Below are 16,732 nucleotides of genomic sequence, written 5' to 3'. Positions count from 1 at the left end.
CAAGGCAAGCTGGATAAGGCGGAGGCGATGTACGAACGGGCGCTGCAAGGTTACGAGGACGCTCTTGGCCCTGAACTTCTGTCCTCGTATTTACCCGCCTTGAACACCATGTTCGGTTTTGGTGACCTCTTCTCGCGGACAGGTCGAAGAGACATGGCGAAGGGAATGTTCACTCGGGCATTGTCTGGATACACGGCCGTCCAAGGACCATCCGCAAAATGGTGTAGGGTGCTTAATAAGCGACTTGAAACGTTGCAAGTTGCGTCTGTTGAGTCGGAAGCAGGCCAGGATAGATCTACTGCGGCTGGAGCACAAGAGGCAAGGCGGCCGAATGTTGGATAAGCCATAATGGCAAAGCCTTCTTTTTTACGACTCTGTCTTTACACATACCCATGTAAATAACAGATTAAATGTCTCGCCTAACTTCTGCTCCATAATCAAGCACACGCGCGCCGTTGTGAGCTTGCGGAATATCACGTGATCGTCAAGCTGTGGCGGAAATCCTGCTTGGCCTAATATGGCATAGCGTAGATTACACTTTGAGAGTGCCAACTGGCGTCCATTACACGCCACCCCTTTCCGTTCCGCGAAACTTATTCATGCTAGCCACACAAGGGTCGTTGTCTTCAACTGGCTGGTGCATTTCTTATCCAGTATTGCGCTTCGCCACCAGGCCTCCAAAATCCGAATAACTGCCAACATCGACAATGCTGCAGGGGGCGGAATCTTGAGCATCAGATTGTGCCATGAGCAAACCAACGGCGACAACCAACACCTCCAGTTTTCACTTGATGTGGTGAGAGTCCTGTGGACAAAGGGTCGGAAATTATAAGATATTACACATGGAATAACAGAACTAAAAATGCAGAGCCTGAGATAAAACTGGATGAAATTCGTCTCGTGACACCGTCCGTCTCTGGACCCAGGGAAGCACATTATCTCATTCTAAAAAAAGTAATAGCTACAGCGTCTTGGATGAAGCAGACACCTGCGCAATGAGGCCTTGTTGAACATAAAATGGCAGTTCAACACCGCCTGAAATGACTTGGTGAACTATTATATTTGTCGACACAGTAACTTTTGATAACGTTTCCAGTAGAGTGAGTGTCTATCTAAAGGATAAGAATATTAGAAGAGGTTCACAGACTCGTGGCTGCCACTTCTTGTTCAAGGTGGCCTCACGATATCCCATATACATAACTCTCTTAATTTGAATGCTTACTTCCAACACCAATTTATGTCTTCGCTTTGAGAAGGCTGATGTCATGTGCTAGCGTGTTTCCAAGTTCCCCGCGACATGCATCTCGGAGCTCCTTCTCTACGACCACATCATGGACTATTGGACAGGGGACATCGTACTACGGGATGACTCAAGCCTTAAGGGTATTTGTTTCCCTAATTCGAAGTGATCACAGCTAATGGCATTCAGAAATCACCTTCTCCACGTCGCATTCTACCACCATAACCCCAATCCCCTCCTCGTCCCTCCGCTTCCTCTCAGTCGTTGAAACGTCCCGAATTCCCCTCTACTTGGCTGCCGGACCTAGTTTCGACGTGTGGACAACATCTACTGACACAGAAGAATGGTTCAGCTCCATACTAGCAGGAGAAGACGCGTTCGACGCGACCGCGTCTGGAGATGAGGCGTGCGCTTGGTGGACCAGTGCGAGAGCGCAGTCGGCGATTGGTATACTAGTCGAAGTCGAAAAAGGCTGGCAACTAGATGGATGTGCAAAAATTACAGATATTTTGTTCTATGGAACGCTCGCCGGCAGTGCCAATGCTGGTTTGCCAACGCCTCCCGCGTCGTCGCAGGAACAACACTCTGTTCTGTCTGGCGCCCCAGAATTGAGAGTTCATGCTCTACCGCTTTCCTCAGACTTGTTGGTCCATCGGAAATCAGATGTTTCGCGACTTTCACCTCCGATTGACGCCGAGATGGGCGAGGGAGACGGCCAATTTCTCTCGCCGCTCCTGCCTCCATCTCCGGGTCCTGAAAAGAGGAAGAAAGTCAACGATATGTTCGACAAGGCCACCGAACGTCGGAGAAAAGCTAGGCAGAAAGGCGGCGAGGCTGTGGCCGCAGCAGCCTCGAAGATCGAGCTCCCTAGACCCGCCTCTGCTTACAGGAAATCCCTGTCCATCGACAGTAAAGCCGCGATCACCGTGGAAACATTACGTGGAAACAACACGTCTCAGGTATCACAGGCCGCTGGACGGCCATTGTCACGTTCTCCAAGCTTCTCTTCTGACATTCGGCCTTTGAGTCGAAAGGGTCTGCTCGACGGGCCTAGCAAGCGCTCTACGCTTTCGAGGGTTACAAGCATATCAGCTGCTCCCGAAGAGCAAACCACAGAGTCGCGGAACAAAGAGGCTCTTTCGAGAGTCGTGATGGCTGGGATGCGAATGCATGGGCTTCAGCAGCGGAAGAAAACGAATAAATCCCGTCGCAGCTCTGTCGCCCCCTCTGCGGACGGCAATGACGGTCATGCAGATGAAGTTGCCGCAGAGGAGGCAGTCAAGGACGAAGAGTACAAGCTCATATATCATCAAACCTTCAAAGGAGCGGCACTAGCTCTGGTAAGTCTCCTGTGCTCGGTAGCACTGAAAAAGTAGCTAAATCTTAGATTCAGCGAAAACACATGGCAACTCAGCCCTTGCATTCTCAGCCTGACAGCCTTCGCGATGTAGTCGATAGGCTGCTTGCAATCTTCTGTACGGATCCACTCGCGGAGCTAGTACCCACAGCTGAACCCGTTGATCCACTAAGCACTCCTGGAAATCGTAGAGCGCTCCTGGGTGTTGACAGCGCCAAAAGCCACAAAAGCCCTTTTGAAAGCATCAAGCACTCAGGAATCTCGAGTAATGGCGGAGAAGGTGGCGTTGTCAACTCCCCTAGTGTGCGGAAGGGAAATAGAGAGGTAGGATAGACAGGTAGTAAATCAATTACTTCAAATTTCAAATATCTCCCAAGTTTTCAATGTCAAAGTCAATTCAACGTAAACCAGACTACCCTTTGACCAATCGGCCACTTGCTAGCTAGGGGACTCTTATAATGGCGTTGAGCCAGCAAAAGGAGAGCCTAGGCTGTAGAATAGCCGTGTGACTAAATCTACGACCTGGTTTGTATCACATTTCGGAAGAGGAAGACCAGGTGTTTCGTTCGCAGAGTCACGTCTTTTACATCATCATGCAGGATTTTGAATACGCCCAGGAGACCTCTTAGAGTACCACCTTATTGCCAACTGACTAGACACAACTACTCGATTCATACTACGCCGCTGCCCTCGACAGGCTTGAAATTAAGCCGTAGTAACGCATAGGCTGCGCTATTACGAACAGCCTTGAAGGTCTCCAGCACTAATTCACGAGAGAAAGAGCGAGATGTAAAGACTCGTACCATCCATTTTAGACATCCTCTTGGCAGAGCAACTATCTTCTACCTGAAGTACTCCTCACACGTTCGTCAACCTCGCAACCTCCTCCGCCAACTTTCTCAAACTCTCCTCCAGCCTCGCCGTCCTCCCCTCCAACGTCCTCTGGATCCGCAAGTTGTCCTCGTCCTCGTCCATTCCCGCGTTTTCCAACACGACCTGCAGCACATCTTCCCAGACCAGCGCCCACGCCTCGGCTTTCGCCGCCTGCCGCCGTGCTTCTAGGCTGTCGTAGCGTGCTTTTGGTATGCCGTAGAGGGAGGATGGGTGCGGGTGGAGGATGCGGTCGCAGAGGGCCTCGGCGGCGCCACTGGCGGCGCTGATGCGAGCTTCGAGGGAGGTGGGATCTGGTGTCTGGTTTTTTAAGGGGGTGTTGATAGGCTCAGAGAGGGGAAGAGGAGGTGGTGTGGGGGCTGTTGCCTGGGTATTGTTGGTGTATGCTTGGGGGGGTTTGTGGGTATTTGAGGTCGTGGCCGTGTTGTCAGAACTGGCCAGCGGAGGAGCTGGAATGAAGGCTGGCGTCGACATGGGCTCGGGTGGTTCTTGAAAGAGAGGATTGCTGTGTGTCGGAGCAGGAGCAGGAACTGCTGCTTGATTGATGGCTGTCCAGGTATCAGAAGCTCGTGGACCGGACCCTTGAGTAGGAGGTGTCCGCCCTTCCGCCGTTCCTTCACTAGAAGTGGACATATCGTCCTCGCTCTCCTCCTCGTCTCCGCCTTCATCTCCAGAGTCGTCCTCGCTCTCGAGCTCATCGACCTCCATCTCCTGAGGCTTCAGCGCCGGCGGCACGCATTCAATTCCCCTCTTGACGCACACTTCACAGGGCCAGATGCCCGTCGCCGCTCCACTGCATTTTGAATGCCCTTGGAAGCATTTTGCGCACCTTGTTGTTGACGGCCTAACTTTTACTGCCGCCGGCACGCATTCAGTCCCTTCTTCTTCAGAGTCGCCCTCGATTTCTAGTTCCAGTTCCGCTTTCTTTGCCACCTTGGTGCTCACTTTCCTGGGGCGCTCGTTCTTCTTGGAGCCATCTTTCGGAATAGGAGTGTTGAGGAAGTTCTCGATGCGCACTTTCGCTGGCTTCTTAGATGTCTTCTTGGAAGATGGAGTGGCCGCGGAAATCTCATCTGATCTAGACACTGCGGTCCGATCAGAGACTCTCTCTGCCCGCCGTGTCGCCTGTAGTGCAGTCGGTTTCGCAGACTGGTCATCGCCCTTGCGCTCGAGAGCCAATCCGGCAGTCCTCGCGGCTTTCCCTGTCTTCGCTATGTCAATACGCTAGGTAATCATCAAAGGAAGCTCGCGGCGGCTGTACCGTCTGCTCGCCACCTGGCAGCGTGGCCTGGTCGTCGTCGTTGGCCTTGCCCGCGGTGACTGCTTTCTTCCCCGGCTTCGCTGCCTGCTTGGGCGCCGCGTTCGCCTCCGACTTCGGCTTCTCCAAGAAAGCCCGGCGCCCGCGCTGCGGCTTTGGCGGTTCTTTGGCCGTGCCGCCGGGCGTCCAGGACTTGCCTGCCAGTGACTTTAGGAATGAGACCTTTGAATCCTTGGTGCTTAGGTATGCGGGAAGCGCGGGCGCGCTGTCGGGCTGCTTTCCTTCCATGCCGTCAGGGGCTGCATCGGGTTCGCGCTGGGCTTCTTTCGCCGCAAGAGGAGGAGGGGGAGCTGCTGGGAGCTGCTCGGTGCGCGACGAGGGCTTGGTTGAAGGGGGTGTTGTCGGCTGGACTTGTCCTAAAACCGCCTCCGATTGGGTTCGCTGCTTCTTGGATCCAGTATCGGGCATTGGGGAGGTTGCCTTCCTCTTGCTACGGGGATTGTCGGCCATGTCGTTGGCAATGGCGTGGCCGATGTGGAGCCGTTTGTCCTAGGCTGTGAACATATATGATAGCGAATGCGAGATCTAGTAGGTTGGCTGATGTGCTAGGTGGCAGGAGGCCGAGGCGGACTTGAGGAGGTTCGTCAAGTGTTGCGGAGGCGCGTCGGCGTAGTCGCGGTTATAGGAGGCTCTATTCATGACGCCCATTGAATACCTTATTCACCCCAAAGCACGCTCTTATCTCGCTCTTAGCACCACGACAAATCTACGAGCAAAAAACATGAGATGAGTTCTGCAGAAGCTCGATTTGAAGGAGTGTACATGGGTAAGAAGACTGGAATTCCCGAATGTCAAAACCTCTTTTGTGTTGAACAAGCACCCCCTAATCGCGTCCCCTCGGCCTACCAGAACAAAAGAAATCTAAATCCCTCCCCCCTCAGGCCTTCATCCCAACGCACTCCATCTACGTCAAACCATACCCCTCTCCCTCATAGTCGCCCTATCCCCACTACTTCTTCGTTCCCTGGCCAGCGGCCTGGTTCGCACTCTTGTCCGCCGCAGACTGCGCGCGCCGCGCGAATCCCAGATCGTTGCCGCTCTTAGCCTATTCTCATTAGCCTTGCAAGCTATCTACCGGATCTCTGAAGGAGCGCATCTAGCGCACAGTGTCCAAGAAGACTCACCTGAGCGGATTGGATGCGCGCCGAATCACCTTTAGTCATAGCGGTCTTCTCGCCCCCGCCGGCATTCCCTTTCCCGTCATTGCCTAGTGGAGACATCTCTCGAGTGCTTGGATGTCTGGTGGGTGGGTTTGAGCTGGTGTGGTTGTGGTTGTGGGAGATGAGTCGCTCTTGGTTAGGGGATGGAAGCGGATGCAGACTGTGAGTGAGGAGCGCGGATAATGAAGGAGATGGTGGGATTTATACTCGGCGAACTCTACGAATTTTTTTTTTTTTTTTTTGGGGGGGGGGGGGGGGAAGGAGGGAAAGGTTTGCCGATTCCCCCAAAAGCGCAAATGGGGAGCACGGGGTAGCGGCATGTGAGTCGGTCACGGATTGCGAGGAGGCTTGTTTGCGGGTAGGTAGCAATCTGAGAGCTTGCTTGGTTCCGCACGTGCTGTTCTCTCCGGGATTTCTGTGAGATGAGTATTGAGACGATATATTCGAGTCACAGGTCTGCTAGCATCCGAAGATTCCTCAACTATCCCTACGTATATTGGCCTAAATTCGCAAGATTGAATCCGAACGCGACAATGAGTGCGGAGGCTACTACGGATGCGCGGCGTACGAGTAGCAATACAACCAAAGCCATCAGATCAACAACTTAGACGAAACTGAACACGCTCCTAGCGACATCATGGCCTGTGATAAGCAAACTCGAGCACGACTTCGCCGTACTCGGCAGCGTTATTGGGGGGGGGGAAAGACTTCTCAAACAAGTCCCTCAACTTCCAAGGTTTCAAGACTGCGCTTTGAGAAAGGAGGGAAGAGAGCATGACCTCGAACTTGGGATTGGTCAGAGATGGGAGCCAGCAAAACGGGACAACGCTCTCTCTCACAGTACTAGGCCATACGCCCGGGCGCGCGGATTTCATCACTGCTTGGCTCCAATCTCGCTCACGCGACACCGCCGTGAGCAACGGCCTAGCTGGTAAGTAGCCAGGTAGTCAAGAGGCAGTCTGATTTGCACTGCTTGAAACTTGACATCGTGCCCAGGGGTTTGATATTCCATGGGGGTACCCCAAACAGTGGTACATTCGTGTGCACGGGCTTATGTTGTGTTGAGGCGTTGGTGTATGGATACGCTCGATTGGCGTATGGTAAGTGCGTGGCGCGGAGCACTGTCCTTGGGCTTGAGGGGGAGGAAGACTATGTCTCTGCGTTGGTTTTACAGGATGGAGATTTCTAGATGACACTATGAGGAGGTTCAGAGGCTGGTTTCGTCGTCCCCTCCAAAGCGGCCGGTGGGATGTTGAATAGGTTCGCAGAGGGGGTGGTGCGAGTTGGTTCAAAATCCCCACAGGTTAGGCCGGTCAAGAACACCGGCAGCGGCGATTTGGAGCGTGGGTTCGTTGTGGGCGTTTGGACCGATCTGGGAGGAGTGAGGCGAGGGCGAGGAATGTAACGGCTAGGATAATGGAGAGGGCTATTTTGCGTGAGAATTATGCTGGAGAGCGTGGTGCGCTTATTAATATTGCTAGTACGTGAGGGAGTGTAGCGGGTGTGCTGGTAGAGGAGTGGGGAGGATGATATCAGTTTATATTGCTTGGAGGGTATATGGTGGAATATTTTGCTGTGTGGCCCATCTCATACGCCCATGGCTCACCATCTCTGCAACCACGGAACCCCTAATTGGGAATCGGACGAACCTGACATCGGCAGCGGCTTCACCCAACCTAATATCTCTTCTCCTGCACCTGCACTTACAAATCACATGTCGATACCCAAGCTCACGGTCTCCCAATCGCATTGATCCAATCTCAACATAGCAGGGCCACACACCTAACCTCCTCGCCGCGCCGCGCCGCGCCGTCCGAAAAGCCTCGCTCACATTCCCTCCCCCCTCCCCCCTCTTTCCCCCACAGACCCCTCCCTCAGTGTAGATGCACCACGCCCGCCGCGATCAAGATCCCCAAAATCCCCCAAGCCCCGGCATACAACCCGCCAAACACAACCCCCCTGAGCACCACCAAACTCTGCACCGCCGCCACCCCCAATCTCTGCCTCAACGAGCCCCCGGCACTACCGTTCGCGCGCTTCTGCGCATACTCCATCGTGACGACGATATGCGCGGGTAGAAGGAAGGTGCCGGTGAGGATCATGACGACGATTATGGCGTGCTCGACGGCGGCGGGGCTGGCGACTTTGTGGACGAGGAAGGAGAGAGCGAAGTAGGCGGCGGCGAGGAGGGCGGCGGTGGAGGAAGTTAGGACGACGAAGATGGTGAGGGGGAGGATGGCGGGCGCGAATGTGGAGGTGACGAAGGAGAGAGGGCGGGGGCGTTGGGCTTCGAGGTCCATGTTGGTGGTGGTGGTGGGTGGTTGGAGAGTAGTACTCGAGACGGACAACCGGTAGCCGGTCGAGGTTGAGGCGAGTTGCTGTTGTAGTTGTAGTTGTTGGAGGACGAAGAATGCGGCCATTTCTTGGTTGTTGTGGAAGGTACGTATTATTGGGTCGGTGTGATTGTGGTTAAGATGGTTGTTCGTGGAGTGATGTGCTGGAAGAACTTCGAGAAGAATGTGATATTTAAATCTGTGAGAGTTTTTGTGTGCGTCAGTACCGTGTTCGACCTACCATCTTAACCATGTTCCTAGACTGCCTTCCCACAAGATCCCGGAACACATTTTTCGAGAAAAAGGATATCAACCAAGTTCCCACGACACGTAGTGCCTAAGGAAAACCAAGACGGTAAGCCAAGGTAGTCGTAATCGCGTATCCAAATATCATTCCACGTGAAGCCGTCGGCATATCGGCGTTCCGATAATAGTTACATGAATCCAAGGTTGAGACCTTCGCGCTCATCCGTGGTTCTGACTTCGGCTGCTCAGACGGCAGATGTTGCCAAGAAGCTCGCCGAGGAGCTCGTGGTCATCAACCCAGCGTGGAACGTGGATGAGTTGTAATATGTGCTTCTAGGCTTTGTGGTCATGGAAGCGAGGTAGTTGCCAAGGAGGTCTACGAAGGAGCATTGAGGCTGGTCAGGAGATAATGTCTTGAGTGAGGGTTTGGCATGATGCTCGATGGTGCTGTTTGAGTGGGTCAATCCCGATGTTTTAATTTGGCTATATTGCAGAAAGTGCTGATGATTGAGTAAACGTCTTGGAGAATGTAGCTTAAAAGAATTGGACTAGCGTAGGAGGGAACCAAAGAAGTGGAACTCGAGTAAGAAAAAGAGGCTATACTCAACTTTTAGACATCTAGCACTATAAGAGCTAAATATATTGCCTTAGCAGTAATCCAGCGTAGTATGGTCGGCCAGAACATGTGTAGGAAAGGCGATGCATGAACAATTCTGGCAGGTACTTTGCACGCGTACTATGCAGAGTCCAAATTCGAATCTTGGCGCCGGAGAGACCTAATTCTTTCTTTTGTCTTTGGGTGCATGTGGCCTGATCTAGCATTGACGCTGTAGAGGTTTCTTTTGTGGTTTACCTCAGGATACATTTTCGTGAACGCATTTGGCAACCTAGAGCGTTTGGATTGGCGAGACGTCAAGCTCATCAAAATAAATAAGTACTCAAGATCGACGTATCCATAATATCGCTCTTCGTACGAGCCTCCTCATTACTCGTGACATGCCGTTCTCGAAGCGCCAAGCTCGGAGTCTGCAGTGCGAAATACGTACCTATCCTCGACGCCACCCCACGCCCAGACGTCGATCGATTTCAGCAGCACGTGTCTGAAACGAACGAAGAATAGTAACTCGTTTACGTACGTGTGATCTACCTTGGCCGCAGATACAGCGGGCGGTGTACGGCACAGCATCAACAATGGATCGCCCAGTCTTGCACAAGGCTCGAGCAGCGCATCCTCATCGCCAAGCAACCACGGAGTCAGGAGCCTCCTGTCCTATAAAAGTGGATGTTATAGCCAGCGCTAAACAGACCTGTGGAGAGTCGCGTTACATCACAATTCGGCATATGGAGTGCCAAGCGCAACCTATCTATTCCTACCTATAGTTACAACCAGCGACTTCATATTCTGGACGTCGGCAGAGCAGGTCGGAGCCGCGACAGCAATTGCGTACGAACAGCTTTGTCTCACAGCGGAAGTCCGGAGTGTAGAGCGCGGAAGTCTTGGAAGGTTCTTGGAAAGGACACAGAAGGCCTGATTAGGGCAGTTGGGGAGCGGATTGGGAGGTGCCAAGAAAAGATCGTTGCATGTGCGACAATCGTGCTACGAACGCGTGCGCTTCTTGAACATGGACCACAAAGCACAGCGCACCGCCCTCGAGACGCTCGAGATGTTTAGTTGTAGAAGAAAGGAGAAGAAGCTTGGCAAGGCGACCTTGAGGCTTGGCTCAATAGAGGATTTGGCCGGATAGACAGGCCAACTTGCAGATGTTGATTTCGCTAGACGGAAAGGAGACTCATCTCGGCGCTCGGGCTGGCCCGCAAATAGGAAGGGAGCCCGCAACATCATTGACAGCACGGGCTGACAGCAGGGACAGCAAGGACAGCATCTGGAGCAGAAAGTCGAAGCAAAAAGCCGACAGATGGACTCTTGATGAAGCTAAAACGATAGCGAGTCTTCACGGGGTGCCATCAAGTCGCTTATCTAACTGGGGAGGTGTTGCCGTGATCTGGTGCATGCAGGCCTGGGGCAGCGAAGAAGCAAAGGCCGCTCAAGCTTGCTCTGTTTGCAGTAAGCGTCGTAGGGGTATCCATGTAGCCCGGCATACCCGTTGTCGCAACTCTCACGAAGAGCTCCGAGCTTGGCAAGCGAGAGTCCTGCCGATTCGATGCAGCAACGCCCGCCGCAGGCCGTTCCGCGGTCGCTCGACGCGAGCGTGATAGGCTGGGGGGGCCTGTAAGATGCAGTGAACCACTCTTAATCAGCGGCCGCAGAACGCCTCGGAAACCGAGTACTGAAGTCTCGAGAGGGGAGAGCTGCGTCGACGTTGAGCAGCGGATGCACCGTCGACGTTGAGCAGCGGATGCACCGGCGACGGGAAGCATCACCACACGCTGTGTTGGGCTCTTGGCTGATGAATACTGCTGACCGACGTTGAGAGGGCCAGCAGGCTGCATAAGTCCCGCAAGCCTTGCCGTCATTCGCAGAGGTGGGTGAAACCCGTCACGGTGATTGGGCGCCCAGGAGCGCATCAGCCAACGGCTTTGGACAAGGGCAGGGAGAGATCCTGCAGCGACAGGCCTGCGCCGGGAGCGCTCGACATAGCAACCTGAGCCTTTCTGCGGAAAAGTTTGCACCACGCCTCGCTAAAGGAGCGCGCTACGGGCAATGTGGGCCTGCGGGCGCCGTCAAAAGCAAGTGGGGAATCGAGCGCTGGCGGGGAAGCTGGGGAGAGACGACATGTGTGGGACAGAACAGAGAGTGCGGAGAGAGAGGCGGATGGCGCTGAGATGTGAAGCTTGAATTTGCCGGACCGGGCATCGTGGTGACAGCCTCAATGATGCATGCAAGACTCGCCATTCGACTTGGGGTTCGTAGCAGCGCCGTCTTGGCGACCGGTTCAAGGCGACACCAGAAGCTGGGCGTGGTCACAGAAGCGCCTGGCGTCGATGCCAGCGGTCGGCCGGCGTCCTCGAGGCAGATAAGAGCCCTGCCGAGGCTGGAGTCAGGAAATGCGTCGCGGGACGTCAACTGAGGCTGGGGAGATGGTTCTTTGTGTGTTTGAGGGCTGCAACCTTAAATGTCCACTTCTCGTGGACCTGAGCCGCAGTGTTTCGAAGCAAAACTTGTTTACGTGCCCGTATCCATGTCACAGATCGGGCTAAACGCATGGCATTCGATACGGCGCCGGAGAATGTTGTAGAAGCCACAGCGAAGCGCGATTTTCGGCCTCGCCCATCTGGCGCCAGCGATTTTAATGGCGGGAGATTGGATGTTATTGAACTGCGTGGTCTCGCTGCATCTTGGAAGCAGTTTACTGAGCCCGGCCAGCGGACAATGCCGCGCCTGAGCAACACCGGTGCATGTTTCAGGCTGGCGAGGTTGCCGTGGAACCCTGGTGCTGGGGCATAATGGCGACTGTCATAGCTCCATTGTCTACGTCCACGGCCCCAAACAGCGACGGGCCTGTCACGACGGGGCCCAGTCCGGCGCTGTGCCGTGGTTCGGCCCGCCAAGAGGCGCCCAAGACGTCGCGCTGTGGTTGAGATGGAGCTGCAATGGGCTTCGGCGCATCAGAAGAGGATGCTTTCGCGGCCTCGAAGCACGGCGTGGAGGGATCGCCGGTTGGCAGTTCTGGCATCTGCTCTCGGCCGGGCCACTGAGGTGCAGGCTGCTCTGGGCGCGTGGGCTTCGTCTTGGCCTATCTCGCAGAGGCATATTGGCTAGCGCGAGAGGAGTGGTCCGTGGCGCATTCGATGAATAAAGCCGCCGTCCCGCCCGCCACCTAGCCCGGCGTGCTCATCCTCCAGCTCACCACCCCTCTCCACTCCCTCCGCATCACCTCTCCTCGACGGCGAGCCTCCCATTGCGTCTTCTGTGAGCGTAGCTGGGCTGCCTCTCTGCTAATTGGTCTGCCGAGGTGCGTTTTGCCCGCCTTGTCGTGTACGCTGCTGCGACCGGGAAGCTCCAAGGCGAGCTCCCACGGGACAGCTGCCGCACAGACCCTCGCAAGAGATTGCGGCAACAACAAAAAGCTAACCCTCGTCCAGTCTGCATTCTCAACACCACATCCGCTCGCGACACGCCAATACATCCTCCAGCAGTCGTTTATCGCTAGCTCACTGCTCGCCGTCGCAGCACCATGGCCGACGTACGCTCGCTCTTTGCCTATTCACACTCTCGCTCCTCGCTGACCGCATGCAGACACATACCGGTGTCTCTGAACACACGGAGACGCCTCCAAACCACCTCGGGAGCGACATTCCTACCGGCGGCCTGGTGAGTGACTCCCCTCGCGCCTGCTCGTCCATCGCGCTATGGAACTGCCTGCGCGCGATGCAGCTCGACTTGGTGCGACGCGCTCTTTGTACCGCTTCTAACGTGCCCGGCCCAGGACGAGAAGAAGGAGTATCCTACCGAACACCCCGAAGCTGGCAACGATGTACCGCCCAAGAAGCTCGAGCAAGACGAGGACGAGGACGAGGACATTGACGCCCTGATCGAGGAGCTCGAGTCCATGGACGCCGGCATCGACGCCGAGGAAGAGGAGGTCACACAGCCTGGTGGTGCGAGGCCCGTCGCCGAGGACCTGCTCCAGACCGATACCCGCACCGGTCTGACCTCCGCCGAGGTCCTCATCCGCCGAAAGAAGTTCGGCCTGAATCAGATGAAGGGTACGTCGCGTCTGGAATTTCTGTGCCTTGGCACCGCTAACAGCGCGCAGAGGAGAAGGAGAATCTGATTCTCAAATTCTTGGGTTACTTCATTGGCCCTATCCAGTTCGTCATGGAGGCTGCCGCCGTTCTCGCTGCCGGTCTCCAGGATTGGGTTGATTTCGGTGTCATTTGCGCCTTGCTCATGCTTAACGCCTCTGTCGGTTTCATCCAGGAATTCCAGGCTGGTTCCATCGTCGAGGAGTTGAAAAAGACTCTCGCGCTCAAGGCCACTGTTCTCCGTGATGGTGCTCTCGCCGATGTCGAGGCACCTGAAGTCGTCCCCGGTGACATCCTCCAGATCGAAGAAGGTACAATCATCCCCGCCGACGGCCGCATTGTCACCGAGGACGCGTTCCTCCAGGTCGATCAGTCCGCCATCACCGGAGAGTCTCTCGCCGTGGACAAGCACAAGGGCGACACTTGCTATGCCTCGTCCGCCGTCAAGCGTGGGGAAGCTTTCATGGTTATCACTGCCACGGGTGACAGCACCTTCGTTGGTCGCGCCGCCTCTCTCGTAGCCTCTGCCTCCGGTGGTACTGGTCATTTCACTGAGGTGCTCAACGGCATTGGCACGGTTCTTCTTATTCTCGTCATCATCACACTGCTCGTCGTCTGGGTGTCGTCTTTCTACCGATCCAATTCTCTGGTCACCATCCTCGAGTTCACCCTCGCCATCACTATCATCGGTGTGCCCGTCGGTCTCCCCGCCGTCGTCACCACCACCATGGCTGTCGGTGCCGCCTACCTTGCCAGGAAGCAGGCTATCGTCCAGAAGCTCTCCGCTATTGAGTCTTTGGCCGGTGTCGAGATTCTCTGCTCTGACAAGACTGGCACGTTGACCAAGAACAAGCTCTCTCTCGCCGAACCCTACACTGTCGAGGGTGTTGAGCCCGAAGACCTCATGTTGACTGCTTGCTTGGCCGCCTCCCGCAAGAAGAAGGGTATTGATGCCATTGACAAGGCTTTCCTCAAGGCCCTCAAGTTCTACCCGCGTGCCAAGGGCGTCCTCTCCAAGTACAAGGTCATCGACTTCCACCCATTCGACCCCGTCTCCAAGAAGGTTCAGGCCGTTGTCGAGTCTCCCCAGGGCGAGCGCATCATCTGTGTCAAGGGCGCTCCTCTTTTCGTCTTGAAGACCGTCGAGGAGGACCACCCCATTCCCGAAGCTGTTGATGAAGCCTACAAGAACAAGGTTGCCGAATTCGCTACTCGTGGTTTCCGTTCCCTCGGTGTTGCACGCAAGCGTGGTGATGCCAGCTGGGAGATCCTTGGTATAATGCCTTGTTCCGACCCTCCTCGTCACGATACTGCCCGCACTATCAACGAAGCCAAGACTCTCGGTCTGTCCATCAAAATGTTGACTGGTGATGCCGTCGGTATCGCCCGTGAAACTTCCCGGCAACTCGGTCTCGGCACTAACGTCTACAACGCTGAACGTCTTGGTCTCGGTGGAGGAGGAGAGATGCCCGGTTCCGAGGTCTATGATTTCGTCGAGGCCGCTGATGGTTTTGCCGAGGTTTTCCCCCAGCACAAGTACAACGTCGTCGAAATTCTGCAACAGCGTGGCTACCTCGTTGCCATGACTGGTGACGGTGTCAACGATGCCCCGTCTCTCAAGAAGGCCGATACCGGTATCGCCGTCGAGGGTGCTTCCGATGCTGCCCGTTCCGCCGCCGACATTGTTTTCCTTGCCCCCGGTCTCTCCGCCATCATTGATGCTCTCAAGACCTCTCGCCAAATTTTCCATCGTATGTACGCCTACGTTGTCTATCGTATTGCGCTCTCGCTGCATCTGGAATTCTTCCTCGGTCTCTGGATTGCCATCCTCAACACCTCACTCAATCTGGAACTCGTTGTCTTCATCGCTATTTTCGCTGATATCGCCACTCTTGCCATCGCCTACGACAACGCCCCCTTCTCCAAGACCCCAGTCAAGTGGAACCTGCCCAAGCTTTGGGGCTTGTCCGTCCTTCTCGGTGTTGTCCTCGCCGTCGGTACCTGGATCACTCTTACCACCATGTTCCCCTACCAGGATCTGCCCAACGCAGCCCACCAGGGTATTAGCGGTGGTATTGTTCAGAACTTTGGTGTTCGTGACGAAGTTCTCTTCCTCCAGATCTCTCTCTCTGAGAACTGGCTGATCTTCATCACTCGTGCCAACGGTCCTTTCTGGTCGTCTATCCCCTCGTGGCAACTTGCCGGTGCTATCCTGTCTGTGGACTTGATCGCCACCTTCTTCTGTCTCTTTGGTTGGTTCATTGGTGGCCAGACCTCCATTGTTGCTGTCGTCCGTATTTGGATCTTCTCCTTCGGTGTCTTCTGCGTCCTGGGTGGTGTGTATTACCTCCTCCAGGACAGCGCCGGATTCGACAACCTCATGCACGGCAAGTCGCCAAAGAAGGACCAAAAGCAGCGGTCACTAGAAGATTTCGGTAAGTCAAAAGATTATAATCCGTTCATTATTCCACCAGTATAACATTCTAATATTCTTAACAGTTGTCTCGTTACAACGCGTCTCGACAAAGCACGAGAAGGGCGAGTAGAATCGTCCTGTTTGATGATTTGCATGTTTTTTCTAATACCAAGGTCTGAGTGACGGGAGGTTGCGAGGAAAGGGAAGATCAAAGGAGTTGTCGATATTATACACCCCCCAAAAAAAACCCAACACACTACAAAGCCTGCAAAACCACAACTGGTAATAGTTGGGCCGGCTCATAGGAACCCTTCTCAATTCTGGATGAGGTGTAATTCTTTTTTTCGAATATATCGACTCCCGATTTATAGAGAAAAAGCTTGAGCCGGTTTTCCAACGTTCCTCACCCCCCACCGCTGCTAGTTTGCAAGCTCCATTAATACATTTTCCTTTTGATCGATCCTTTCCCCCCGAACCTTGTTTTTTTGTTTGTGTATGTAGATCGTGAGCTACGGCGGCGATTTTTGCGAGTGTTTTAGAATGGAGGAAGTGTTGATGATTATCGGTGTGCTATTGCAGGTGCGTGAGTGACCTTCGTACACTAAATTATGTATAGTAGCTCGTCTCATGTCCAACCCTCGCATCAACATTAAAACATTTCTTTCTCCTTCACCATCCACAAGCCACTCTTAGCAACCGTCAACATCCACTCATCGCACAGTGTTGGACCGGAACCTGCACTCTCACCCGAAACTTGACAGTCTGCTGCACACGCTTGCGATACTGACGTAACGGCCACTGGGGTCACTACTCCGGTCCATCTCGGGATTTATACACCACTGCAGCGCCTTGTTCTACTACGTTCCCTTGGCAGCGGCGACGTCGCTGCCCGCTGGACCGACAACCGGTGTCCGCACTGCTGTTGTGTACCTATTCACCACGGTCTTGGCCCGACTTGGCGTGCGGCATCGATATAGGCCGTTTAGCCAGGGCTAGCTTAGTTAGCTAGGCCTAGCTAAACTAGGACGAGCTTAATTACCACCCCCCTATTCTCTCCGCATCAC

General features: G+C 54.5%; 6 protein-coding genes across 6 annotated transcripts in view; 3 read left to right on the top strand and 3 right to left on the bottom strand.

Moving 5' to 3' along the window:
* Window positions 1–774, top strand: part of BDZ99DRAFT_279330 (HET-domain-containing protein) — a 4,299-nt gene extending 3,525 nt beyond the window's left edge. The window contains exon 4 of the mRNA XM_033713978.1: window positions 1–774. This exon is cut by the window's left edge and continues 36 nt beyond it. Coding sequence (XP_033578654.1) covers window positions 1–342 — 342 coding nt within the window. The 3' untranslated portion in view covers window positions 343–774.
* Window positions 775–1,318: 544 nt separating this feature from the next.
* BDZ99DRAFT_414186 (uncharacterized protein) lies at window positions 1,319–3,082 on the top strand. The gene is made up of 3 exons (XM_033716723.1): window positions 1,319–1,383; window positions 1,430–2,580; window positions 2,634–3,082. Exons 1-3 carry the CDS (start codon window positions 1,332–1,334, stop codon window positions 2,928–2,930), a joined length of 1,500 nt encoding a protein of 499 aa, XP_033578653.1. The 5' UTR covers window positions 1,319–1,331; the 3' UTR covers window positions 2,931–3,082.
* Window positions 3,083–4,511: 1,429 nt separating this feature from the next.
* On the bottom strand, window positions 4,512–5,443 carry BDZ99DRAFT_279306 (uncharacterized protein). The gene has a single exon (XM_033713977.1). It carries the CDS (start codon window positions 5,254–5,256, stop codon window positions 4,705–4,707), a length of 552 nt encoding a protein of 183 aa, XP_033578652.1. The 5' UTR covers window positions 5,257–5,443; the 3' UTR covers window positions 4,512–4,704.
* Window positions 5,444–5,493: 50 nt separating this feature from the next.
* BDZ99DRAFT_461691 (uncharacterized protein) lies at window positions 5,494–6,142 on the bottom strand. Its single transcript, XM_033719677.1, has 2 exons — window positions 5,931–6,142; window positions 5,494–5,851 (listed from the first exon to the last, which is right to left on the bottom strand). The coding sequence occupies exons 1-2, from the start codon at window positions 6,024–6,026 to the stop codon at window positions 5,756–5,758; spliced, it is 192 nt and encodes a 63-aa protein (XP_033578651.1). The 5' UTR covers window positions 6,027–6,142; the 3' UTR covers window positions 5,494–5,755.
* A 1,698-nt stretch (window positions 6,143–7,840) lies between these two features.
* Window positions 7,841–8,386, bottom strand: BDZ99DRAFT_569667 (uncharacterized protein; the record flags this gene model as incomplete). Its single annotated transcript, XM_033727911.1, has 1 exon — window positions 7,841–8,386. The coding sequence occupies one exon, from the start codon at window positions 8,384–8,386 to the stop codon at window positions 7,841–7,843; it is 546 nt and encodes a 181-aa protein (XP_033578650.1).
* Window positions 8,387–12,381: 3,995 nt separating this feature from the next.
* Window positions 12,382–15,962, top strand: BDZ99DRAFT_497361 (plasma membrane ATPase). The gene is made up of 6 exons (XM_033723508.1): window positions 12,382–12,459; window positions 12,590–12,690; window positions 12,744–12,818; window positions 12,934–13,213; window positions 13,264–15,687; window positions 15,752–15,962. Exons 2-6 carry the CDS (start codon window positions 12,682–12,684, stop codon window positions 15,796–15,798), a joined length of 2,835 nt encoding a protein of 944 aa, XP_033578649.1. The 5' UTR covers window positions 12,382–12,459; window positions 12,590–12,681; the 3' UTR covers window positions 15,799–15,962.
* The last annotated feature ends 770 nt before the right edge of the window (window positions 15,963–16,732 follow it).

Source organism: Mytilinidion resinicola, assembly GCF_010093595.1.
Source record: "Mytilinidion resinicola strain CBS 304.34 unplaced genomic scaffold BDZ99scaffold_7, whole genome shotgun sequence".
NCBI lineage: Eukaryota > Fungi > Ascomycota > Dothideomycetes > Mytilinidiales > Mytilinidiaceae > Mytilinidion > Mytilinidion resinicola.
The sequence above is the reverse complement of the archived record's forward strand: the minus strand, read 5'-3'. Positions and strand labels throughout refer to the sequence as shown.